This window comes from Mustela lutreola, chromosome 4 (genome assembly GCF_030435805.1).
Source record: "Mustela lutreola isolate mMusLut2 chromosome 4, mMusLut2.pri, whole genome shotgun sequence".
Taxonomy (NCBI): Eukaryota; Metazoa; Chordata; class Mammalia; order Carnivora; family Mustelidae; genus Mustela; species Mustela lutreola.
The window spans coordinates 30,478,005-30,490,086 of record NC_081293.1 but is presented as its reverse complement, the minus strand read 5'-3'; the positions used below and the strand labels follow the sequence as shown (position 1 = coordinate 30,490,086).

At 47.1% G+C, this 12,082-nt stretch overlaps 1 protein-coding gene across 1 annotated transcript; it reads left to right on the top strand.

The window, feature by feature from the left end:
- Nucleotides 1-5,687: 5,687 nt before the first annotated feature.
- On the top strand, nucleotides 5,688-12,035 carry PGAM1 (phosphoglycerate mutase 1). Its single transcript, XM_059169285.1, has 4 exons — nucleotides 5,688-5,984; nucleotides 9,562-9,836; nucleotides 10,377-10,557; nucleotides 11,269-12,035. Exons 1-4 carry the CDS (start codon nucleotides 5,846-5,848, stop codon nucleotides 11,436-11,438), a joined length of 765 nt encoding a protein of 254 aa, XP_059025268.1. The 5' UTR covers nucleotides 5,688-5,845; the 3' UTR covers nucleotides 11,439-12,035.
- Nucleotides 12,036-12,082: the final 47 nt, after the last annotated feature.

The window sequence follows — 12,082 nt, the reverse complement described above, 5'->3', positions numbered from 1 at the left end:
ACACTGAGAGGAGGCAGAGTTAGGGGATTGGTGGATGATGCACAGCGTGGCTGGTGCTGACTGGCTGGGTTACAGAAGTGTGGTCACTGAGGCAAACGTCATTGTTCAGTAAAAGGGAGATGAACTGTCATTGATTAAATGGTTTAAAGCCCTTTGTGGTGGTTCCTCGTTGGCATGGCTACAGGACAATGAGAAACTTGTCCAGGAAAATGAGAACTTCTTTCTTTTCCTCAAGTGACAGCTAACTCAGACCATTCATCCTCCCAAGGGCATTTCACTTTAACAGTGGACCACGAATGATCAAGGGGATAGATCTCCAAAGGTTTTAGAGGCTGTTTGGGGTGAGGTCAAGGCTGTGGCAGAAATGTCTGATGTCTGTCACCTCCCTCCAAAATCCTGGGCCTGGGTGTTCCCCCAGATGGGGATCTGGGAGAAAAATTAGTTGCATAGCCAGGAAGGGCCTGGCCTGGGGTGGCATATGAAGTCAAAAATGGGACCTAGGGCGCCTGGGTGGCTCAGTGGGTTAAGCTGCTGCCTTCAGCTCAGGTCGTGATCTCAGGGTCCTGGGATGGAGTCCCGCATCGGGCTCTCTGCTCAGCAGGGAGCCTGCTTCCTCCTCTCTCTCTCTGCCTGCCTCTCTGCCTACTTGTGATCTCTCTCTGTCAAATAAATAAATAAAATGTTAAAAAAAAAAAAAAAAAAGAAATGGGACCTAGGCACCTGACTTCCAGTCACCTGTCTGGAAGGAGATGTGAGGTGCCTAGAGGCAGAGTTTGGGGCCTGAGGCTAGACCACCAAGTTTTTGTCCTTGTTGCCACTAAGACCTTGCCTCCGTCCCTCCTTTACTCTCTCGGTTCAGCAAGAACCACTGGTGCTGGCCCAGCCACACCCTGAGGAGCACCCCTGGAGCTGCCTGAGGAGATTGGGAAGCGTGTCAGGACTGGCAGGAAAAGAAGACTGTTGCTCCCTGCAGCTCAGCAGCTGAGTCCGGGTTCCCAAGCTCTCCCCACACACCCCCTCCATGCCCTTGAGCGATGGCTCTTAGTGGCGAGGCTCTCACAGATTTTTTTTTTTTTTTAAAGATTTATTTATTTATTTATTTGACAGAGAGAGATCACAGGTAGGTAGAGAGACTGGCAGAGAGAGAGAGAGAGAGAGAGAGCGGGAAGCAGGCTCCCTGCTGAGCAGAGAGCCCGATGTGGGACTCGATCCCAGGACCCTGAGATCACGACCTGAGCCGAAGGCAGCGGCTTAACCCACTGAGCCACCCAGGCGCCCCAATTTTTTTTTTTAAACAGCTTTACTGAGATATAGTTCTCATACCGTCGACTTCACCCATTTCAATTGCACAATTTAATGTTTTTAGTTCACTTCACCGTTATATGTAACCAGACCACAGCCCATTTTAGAACATTTCATCACCTCACAGAGAAACTCCATGTCCCTTCTTTAGAAGCCCCCAACCCTCCAGCACGAGGCCTTTTGCGGTCTGACGTCTCTCCTCAGCCTACTGTTTTCAAGGTTCATTCAGGCAGTGTGTATCAGTGTTCCATTTCTTTTCATGGTTAACTATTCCATGGTATGTCTGTACTGCATATTATTTATCCATTCTTCAGCCGACAGACATTCTGGTTGTTTCCACATCTTGGCTTTGGTGAATAATGCCTTTTTTTTTTTTTTAAACATTTGTGTATGAGTTTTGGTGTGGATATTTGCTTTTATTTCTCTTGAGTATACACCCAGGAATGAAATCACTGCATCATGGGGTAACTCTATGTTTAGCCATTTGAGAAACTCATGAGGGTTTCTGATTGTTGTTCTTTCTTGTGCACATGTCTTAGGCTGGACAACCCTGAACGGGCTCCTGTTATCACCTCTGGGAGACAGGCATTTCCTCCACTGCGTTCAGATATAGGACAGCCACCAGCTCCCCTGCTCTGCCCTCTGCAAAATCCTTAGCCGGCCTGTTAGAAACCTGGCTGACCACCTTGCCGTTGGCTGATAGGCAACTTGGATAACCTCCCTCCGTCAGTCAGTAAGTAGTCACTGACATAAAACAGACATAAAAACATTTCTGACTAATCTATTGAATGTACGTGCACGACCATGAGAATCCATCCCCCAAATCTCATAGAGCTGGTTGACCCGGGGCTCCTACTGTGCCACTCTGAAATCCCTCAAAGCATTCAGTCAGAGGCTGTGCTGCCCACAGGCTGCTCACCGCTGACTTAGTATCCCTGTGCCAAGGAGGCGAAGGCAAGGCCTGCTCTGAAGAGTGATCTTGGCTTGAGGATTCCTCAACGTTCTTCCTGAATTTCCTCAGAAACGTTCCACCTGCTCAACCTTCCTTTAATCCTTCTTTCACTTGGGTCACACGTACTCTGTCAGCCTGTCACCCTCCTATTTCCTGTCTCAGGCATTTCCCCTAATGCAAATCCTGCTAGGCAATGGCTTCTCAGAAATCCTGTATTAATTCATACCACTAATCTCTCAGTCCCTCACTACACTTAACGTGAACCGTTCCCAAATAACAAAAGTGTCTGCCTGTTTTGTACTTAGAATTTCATCTAAAGAAATAGTGTAGGGAAACTTTTTTTTTTTTTTTTAAGATTGTATTTATTTACTTGACAGACAGAAATCACAAGTAGGCAGAGAGAGGGGGACTCCCTGCTGAGCAGAGAGCCCGATGCAGGGCTCGATCCCAGGACCCCGAGATCATGACCTGAGCCAAAGGCAGAGGCTTAACCCACTGAGCCACCCAGGTGCCCCAGAAAACAGTTTTATGTGAAGGAAAGTAGAGGAGTCAAAAAGGTTTGCTTATTGCCCCACTTTGAGCAGTTTTATCATCGTAGTTATGACATGCCGGGCATAGAGGCAGAGGGTGGTTTCTTTTTAGAGACTGGAAGAGCTCCAGGATCCAGAGAGAAGGGCTTGTACTATCACTGGGCCAGACACTCAAGTCCCAGGCTGGGTTCTGAGGACAGAGAAGGAAGGATGTTGCCAGGGGAGTTGTAGGAAGCCACCAGTACACAGCAGTGTTGTCCTTTCTCTTTTCCAGTGACACTCATTCCCGCTGTTTATCCTCAGATGGCGACCGACCGTAGAGGGCTGGAGCGGGACTTTCAGGCCTCCTTAAAGCACTCTTCCTCTACAAGCCCAGAGTCCTGAGGCATTAGCTACAATCACTTGGGCTCACTCTCTCTTCCAGACAGAAATCCTGTCTTCCTCAGACAGCAGCACCGATAGCTGGCTCGTGTGAACAGCAGGCTGTGGATTCACAAGATGTTCCCCAAGTAAGGACCCGGGTGTCCTGGCGGGGATCCCTGTGGGCCAAACGGCAGCTGCCCCTCCTTCAACCCTGCAGAGAACTTGGCTTGCCTCACTTCAATTCGGGTCCTGCACTGAATGTTCAGTGCTTGATAACAGAGTTGTGCTTCTGTGGAAAACATAAACGGAGAGGGAAGGCTGAGAGAGGGCTTTACTGTTTTAATGAACAGTGGAGGGAAATAGGGCTGTGCCTCCTGATTATCCTTATCTGAGTTTTTGTAACAGCTTAACCGATAAGCTGGTTGGTTGAAAGTTGTTAGAGTCCTGAGATTTTCCCTGGGTCTGGGGAATGAATTAAAGCATTCTGCTGGAAGAGAAGCTGTCGCTCTAAGAGTTTGGGGTTTTGAGGCTGGCTGTAGGCCTCAGGGAGAGATGAGGGCTTGGAGCTTAGATCCCCACCCCACACTCCAGGCAGGAGGAGGGACTTAATGGGCCCGCAGTTGCCCCCTGCAGGGCAAGAAGTGAGGGCTGTGACCCGGTTAGGAGCTGTGAAGTCGGTCCCTCAGGTTGCTCCTAGAGCTGGAATCCAGCTGAAATCAGCCCCCCTCACTCATCCTTTGTTCTCAGGATGTATGAATTCTTTTCCGTATCCACGTGGTGCCCCACTTTGAGCAAGGAATCAACCCTGACAAATGACTCTGTGCTGTGTGTTCAGTAGAGATAACACTTAAGTTTAAAAAAAAAAAAAAAGTAGTTGAGGACAAACCCCACTGATTTATCCTTACTTTTGACTGCCATTTGAGAAATCGCCTTGGTTTGATAGGCTCTAAGCTTCTTCCCAGATTTGTGATTGAAGCTGAGTGAATCCCCATCTCTGCCCAGGAATTCTGGCTTCCAGCTGCAAAAGCAAGCCATCAAGGTCTTCTTCCCACAGTGCTTCCCATCCCCCAAGCTCTCCCCCTCTCTGGATCTCTCCAGGCTGCTGCCTCCCTTACTGACACTGCAAGTCCCAACTTTGGGGCCCTTCCCTGTGGGATCACCTGAGTCCTCCACTAGTCTGCTCTTTTTGAATGGTTCAGGTCACTTTCCTCTTCTGTTACATGTGAACCGGGGGTAGGAGGAGGTGGGGAGTTGCAGTGGAGAATTTTCTAGACCTCTCCCAGCCCTGACACTCAGGGCAGGGCTGTGAATTCCGACAACTTAGTTCTCTGAGTCTGGGCATACAGGGATTCCGGAACCAGCCTCAGCTTGAATCCCGAGCCCTGTAACCTTAGGCAGTTTACTTCATCCCTCATTTTCCTCATCAGTAAATAAGGAAATAGAATACCTGCCTCATAGGACCATTATGAGTATATGAGGATTAAATGAGTTAATGTTTGTAAAGCACTTATAACACTGTTTGGTACAGAGGGGTTTTTTTTTTTTTTTGCCTTTTTTTTTTTTTTTTTTGAGAGCATGTTAAAAACTTTTCTAGAATCTGTTAAATATAGCACACAGCACAGTTTCATTGTTAACTATTTACCTGTGGGTCTTATTGGCACTCCACTTGCTGTGAAGGGCAGAAAACACATTCAACCCATCTTTGGCCCTAGCCCACTGACTCCTGGTTTGGTGCTCAATGAAGTGGCTAGTTTGAAATAAACCAGGAGTCGGTGGCAAGGGTAGCGGAGAGCTGTCCAGACAAGCAGATATTAAACTGCTGATTGGGTGTAGGCAGAAGAACAGGCAGTGACTCTCCTTTTTCTGGGATGTTTGAAGGGGTCCTGAGTTTGCCTCACTGTTGGAGGACCAGGAGGCACCGACTCGAGAGAGTGGGAGGCACCCGAAGAGGTGGGATAAACGGCTCAGTGTTTCTGGGAAGCGCAGGACTTTGGAACCAGCAGTCAGGGACAGTTCTCTTACATGTAAAATAGGATATGAATATCCACTAAAATGAGAAAGCCCTCGTAAGGGCTATTGACTGAACACCTTCCAGATAGACTGGCACCAGCTAAGTATTTATTATGACCATTCACGAATGAGGTTGGGCGAGGTTAAGCCACCTGCCCAAAGATACAAAGCAATAAAAAGGAAGAGTGAAGATTCGAACGCAGGTGTGTGAACTCAAACTCTGCTTAAGAATGGAAAAGTGACCTGGCGCAGCTAAGCCCCGTTCAAATGATAACGGTCACTTTATTAGAACAAAGGCTTATGAATAACAGCAATGCTAGGACAGCAGGGTGGCTCTCGAACGCCCCCTCAGGCACCCACACCCCTGCGGTGCCCAAAAGTCCCGCCGCCTTTCGGCGCTTACGTGCGCTCCGTGACCGCCGCGGCAGACGAGGGGCCGGCGGCCCAGACCGCATGCGCTCTGGCGCCCTCGAGCGCGCCCCTCCCCCACGACGGCCGCAGCGAGGGCACGGGGCGCATGCGCACACCGGGCGGGCGGAGGGCGGCCCCCAGCCAGTGGAAAGATTTTGGACGACCCAGTGCGCGGGATCCCGGTGGTGGCGTGTGAGCGCGCAGGCGCGACTGGGGCCAGGCAGCAACTCCGGAATCTTTGCTAGTCCCAGTGTGTGTCGCACCCGGAGCCGCCGCCATGGCTGCCTATAAGCTGGTGCTGATCCGGCACGGCGAGAGCGCTTGGAACCTGGAGAACCGCTTCAGCGGCTGGTATGACGCCGATCTGAGCCCGGCCGGGCACGAGGAGGCGAAGCGCGGCGGGCAGGCGCTGCGAGGTGCGGAGCGGGCCGGGCTGGGCTGTGGGTGGGGGCTGCGGAGGCCCGGGCGGGCGCCTCACGGTAAGGGCCGCCGCCTGGCTCGCCCCCGTGCCCTCCCAGAGAGGGCTGACCTTGAGCTTCAGCTTTCCAACAATTTATTTTACAACTGACGAAATGGGCGCAGGTTGGGGGGGGGTCGACTTGCTCAAGGTCATCCAGTGGAGTGAGGGGCAGCGCCAGGAAGAGGGCCGAGGGCGGTCGCCCCGTAACCCATTGCGTTCTCCACTACACCCCCTTGCGAAATTCTCCCATTTTCTAGTCTGAGCATTTAGTAAGTCGGGGACGGGTTATTACATGGGATGCCGGTTGCCTTCCAGCAGCCGTAACCACGCCTTTTCAGGAGGTCGCTGCGATTCTAATGAAACGTCAGGCCACACGCGGGTCCCTGGCTGTGGGGGAGTAACGCGGCCCGGTGGGGGGGGGGCGGCGCGGGTAGGCAGCGGGCCTCAGAAACCCACGTGCTTACGTAGGCCTTTGCTGTTCAGCAGCATCCCACAAATTCTGTGTCCAAAATCCCATCTTCAAATGTAATTGAGCGAATGAATGAATGAAGGATTTGAGTTGATCCTGTGCAGATTCCATAGACAGATTTTAACCCCCTCTTTTCTATCCTTTCCTGGCCCTCTTTCATAGTTGGGAAAAGTGAAGATTGCATAGATGACTTGTTCAAGGTCGTATCTTTCTATTCCTAGTCCATCTCGCTTGCTCCAGTTTGGGTTGAGTAACAACAGGTGGGCAAAGGTGGAAGTGGCAGTGAGATAAACTCATCTACCCAGGCTTGCCCCACCCGGGGGGGTAGCTCTCCGTGGTTTTGGAATGCTTTTTATAAGGAACCATTCCCAGCTGTCAGCAACTCAGAGACACTCTCTGGTCTGAGAAGGTGTTCCTTTGATGATTAGGGCAGATCCTGCCTTGCTCCTTTCTACTTTGGACGTAGAAGCAGCCATTTAAAAGGGTCATTGATGCCTGATGTGGAAGAGGTATTTGGCCTCAGGTTATTCTAGCGTCTTGCCTTCACTGTAGATTCTTTGAAATGAAGCACAGGTTTGGAAAGTGGGAAATGTAATCCTGCTGGCTGTGTGTGTGAACGCTTTGGGATGGTCTGGTGTGACTTACATTAGGAGAGGCTGGGAAAGGGAAAGTGCTGGTAAAGGAGGCCATTTTCTCTCCTGTCTGGCATGAAGACCTGTATGGGTCTGTGGTGGTTTGCTGAGACTAACCCAGGACAAAGATAATTGCAGCTGTACCCTAAAAGACTGATCAAATGGTCAAACTTGGAATTTCTCTTTAACAGATCCTGTTTCAGTTGTTGATTATTATTATTTTTTTAACTTGCTTAATTTCAGTAATCTCTGCACTCAATGTGGGGCTCAAACTCATGACCCCAAGATCAAGCAAGAGTCACATCCACTTGTGACTAAATCAGCCAGGCACCCCCCTATTTCAGTTTGTAAATAAATGTTGGTAGCATTAGTTAGAAAAATTTCATTTAAGATCTTAATATCTGTTGTGGGCATCACTCATGATTATATTAAAAAAGACTGAAAGCAGAAATCTGAATGGTGAAGACCATTATGAATATTGCAAGAAACCTAAAGTAAATACATGAGTAAATCTTAAGTTCTTCAGAGCTTTCAATCATAGTAGGGTTAACAATTTTTTTCTTTTTTAATATTTTACTTATTTGACAGAGGCACAGCGAGAGAGGGAACACAAGCAGGGAGAGTGGGAGAGGGAGAAGCAGGCTTCCCACTGAGCAGAGAGTCGGATGTGGGGCTTGATTCCAGCACTCTGGGATCACGACCTGAGCCAAAGGAAGATGCTTAATGACTGAGCCACCTGGGGACCCCAAGGTTTATAAACTCTTGAATTGTTTCAGGAGAAAGCCAATGAGAACTGAGTTCCCCCATGCAGTCTTACTTCTGGGGGAGGATGAGGTCCACACCATACCTTTTACCCCGCCCCTGGGCTATGCTAATGGGAAAGTTAAAGAAAGAGGCCCTAGAGTTCTCTGTTAAGAGCCCTCAGGGGAACTACTTTTCTTCTTGGGGGCCTATTTGGATATCCAAAGGTAGGCACTCCATTGAGAATGGAAATAATTGCTGTGAAACAGCCAGTAGCTTTGCAGCATGGGAGATGACGTTTACACTATGGATGGTTGCTTCCTGGTGACTCAGCCTTTTACTGGGGAGCCATCCCTTCCTTAGAGTTAGGGAGGAGATGGTAATGAAGTCTACTAGGACTTGTCCTGAGGCTTACTGATGAGATTCATCATCTTTTCCCTTGCGGGTAGTGTAGTAGTGGGTTTCCTGGTGATTAATCCTTCCTTCCTCCATCAGCATAGTTCTTACTGGCCTCATTCTCAGCTGAATGACTGGCGGGAGAATTCACTTCACATTGCATTAATTACTGTTGGCAACCTCCATATGAGGCAATATCCAGGAAAGTTTGTGCAGTATTTCAAGGAGGGCCTTGTAGCCTCATGGAGGAAAACACTATATGAAGAAAGGGCCATCTCCTTATTAAAGTGGGAGGGAGGATAATCTTTCATGAAATATGATTGTAGCCTCTTGGTTGGGGCAGCATAACTCTTGATTACCACCCCTTAATAACTAACAAGTGTGGAGGAGAGATTCATTTATAAATGAATCAGTGCATAGCATTTGTTCTTTTTGCTCTTTCTCCAGGGAGTGGCTTCTCCTAAACCTTGGTCTAGCCATCGACCTAAGGAGGTACAGGCTGGCACATAACTAAAAAGAAACTGGATAAAGAAATTGTGATGCGATTTCCACTCCATAGTGGACATAAAATTTCAAGCAACAAATTTAAGTTTTAATCAGCATCCTCTAAGAGCTCTTGCTGTGTCCTGATTGTTCGGGGTTTAAAATCCACTTTCCCTAGATAAGAAGTTAGAACTGAAATACATTAGTAATCATTGGTCAAAAGTGACTGTTTTAACTAAAATACAAACATCCAGATCCTTAGGAATTAGGAAAATATAGAGGGAGCTAGAGATGGTGGTTATGAATTGGATTTTGGAGTCACACAGCCTGGATTTTAATCTCTCACGAATAAGCTGTGACCTTGAATAATTTGCTCAACTCCTCTAGCATGTGTTAGAAGGATGGTTATGAAGACAAACATATACAGAATAGTCCAGTGCTTGACAGATGGCAAGCCCTCTATACGTATTGGCTATTATTATATATTAAGAGATTCCAAGTTTTTAAGCATCTTTTTCTTGAAAGAATTGGAGAAATAAGTTCTTAAAATGGCTTAATTACAGCACTGTGTGGTTTAGGATTAGCCACACAGATAGTACACAGTAGCTACTTGACAATATGTTTAGGTCTTGGGTTAGATGAATTATTGGGGAATCATGTTGTCAACTATAAAATAACAAATTTTATCTTTTGTGAAGGCAGAAGATTGTCTTTCCTGCTAGAGTATACAAACTAGCTAAATTTATATGTAAGAAAATTCTGGTTCCAGAGTGGATCTGATTAGCTTATCACTTTGAATTTCTGATTCCCAGATGCTGGCTATGAGTTTGACATCTGCTTCACCTCAGTGCAGAAGAGAGCAATTCGGACTCTCTGGACAGTGCTGGATGCCATTGACCAAATGTGGCTGCCAGTAGTGAGGACTTGGCGCCTCAATGAGCGGCACTATGGGGGTCTGACTGGTCTGAACAAAGCAGAAACTGCTGCCAAGCATGGCGAGGCCCAGGTGAAGATCTGGAGGCGTTCCTATGATGTCCCACCACCTCCAATGGAACCTGACCATCCTTTCTACAGCAACATCAGTAAGGTATGGTAAAACGGGGTTTGGCTCAACCCCACTTAGGAGGACCACAGGTTATGGTTTCTGGCCTCACTCTTTCTTAGCTTTTTATTAGTGTCTGCCTAGTCCCATTGAGTTTATAATTTATAATAAATAGTTAATTTTTTCAATTATCCTTCTCTAAGGAATGTTAAAAGATTTAGTTGGTAGTTACTTCTCTAAAAATATATCTCCTTTTTTTCTTTCTTCGATATACTTCATAAAACCTATCCATAGTTGTAGGGCCCTTCTAAGACAAGTGGAAGATTAAGTGAATTGGGAAGAGCCTTATACTTACTTTCCCCCCCTTCTTTTCTAAGTTTCTTTGAAAAATTAATCTTCCAGTAGCGGGCAGTGGTGGTAGGAAGAGCTGCAAGGTAATAATTAGCCCCTTTGCCAAGCTCTCAGCTCTATTCTGTGCGCTGGTGAGAGATTTTGATTCATCACTTTAATTAGGGGATGAGGAGTGGGCAGAACAGATGCAGCTACTACTAATTGGTGAATTTGGATTTTGTTGTTGTTGTTTAGGATCGAAGGTATGCAGACCTCACTGAAGATCAGCTACCCTCCTGTGAGAGTCTGAAGGACACAATTGCCAGAGCTCTGCCCTTTTGGAATGAAGAAATAGTTCCCCAGATTAAGGAGGGGAAACGAGTACTGATTGCAGCCCATGGCAACAGCCTTCGGGGCATTGTCAAGCATCTGGAGGGTATGTGTATTTTTCAGGGGAACCCTCAAGGAGGCATACAGCAAAATTGCCACTAATCAGGGACTTATTTCATGCAAAGGAGACCTTCGGGAAAAGGTTAGACATTGAGAGCCTTGGAGATAGTCTAGATTGACTCCTGGTCACCCTCTACCCTTGTTTCCTCAAAGCATCGTAGACAGACTCACTGGGTGCTTACTGTATAAGCAGAACTTTAGGTTCCCCTTCAGACCTGATGCAGAAACTGCTATCTGTTACTCACATACACTTTATAATTTGAGATGCTCACCTTTAGATTTTGATTGCCAGTTCAAACTGGTAAAATCCTCCTTAATCACAACCTGGTACAACTTCACACATGAATCGCGATTTGCATTCTAAATTGCTTTACCTGAAGGCCTAGAGGGACAGATTTGCTGATTTTTGGCAGGCTGGATGGATCACATAGGACATTTGTGATGTGGATGGTCTTGATCCTACTTTGGGAGAGAGATCTGTGGTACACACCTTTCATACATTTTTGTTTTTCAGTGGCTGAGAGATAAGTATTGAGTGTATTCTTTGGGTAACTGATCTATAATACAGATCATTACTGTTACTACAAATACCAGAAAGCGTGTCTTGTTTTATTTAATTCCTGCTGAAGTCCTTTGTCACCTGCAGAGGTGACATGGATTTATGTCTTGCATGGCTAATCACGGTGTGTATTTTCAGGTCTTTCCGAAGAGGCTATCATGGAACTGAACCTTCCAACAGGCATTCCCATAGTCTATGAATTGGACAAGAACTTGAAGCCCATCAAGCCCATGCAGTTCCTGGGGGATGAAGAGACCGTGCGTAAAGCCATGGAAGCTGTGGCTGCCCAGGGCAAGGCCAAAAAGTGAAGGGAAGCAGGCAGACTACTTCCCCAAGGATACCTCCCCTCCCTGTCCATCCCACTCCTCTGCACTTCTTCCCTGCACATGTCACACTGACCGTATCTGTAGGCATCTTAAGTTTTAGCTGCAGATGAGGACCAGTGGCTCCTAATTTCATTTAGCCATTTTGTTTCTTGCACCCACTCTCTTCATATATTCTAGTCAGAATGGCACTTCTGGGGCATGGGTTCTCAGTCCAAGCTGAGAGAAGACGCTTACCCAAGAGTAGGGAATTAGTAATGCTGGGGGTTTTGCTACTGTTTTATTATTGAGGACCTGCTTGCAATAGGGATAGGGAGGAACCATGTTAGGTGTGACCAATGAGAAGCAAAAGAGCCTGTGTGTGTTCCCACGAGCAAGTCCTATACTGTTCTGTACAGGTGGAGCAGGGGGTGCTCTAGTCATTCCAGTGGAAGATGAACGTAACCTGCATGGTGATGAAAATAGTCATTTCCCCTCTGACCCTAGAAGAGCTGGCTCCAGAAGATTGGGATCAATCTGAATGTTTTACATGTTGCATTTACTTTTACAAGAAAAAAAAGTATATATATATATACATATATATATATATATATATATATATATATATATATATATATATATATATATAT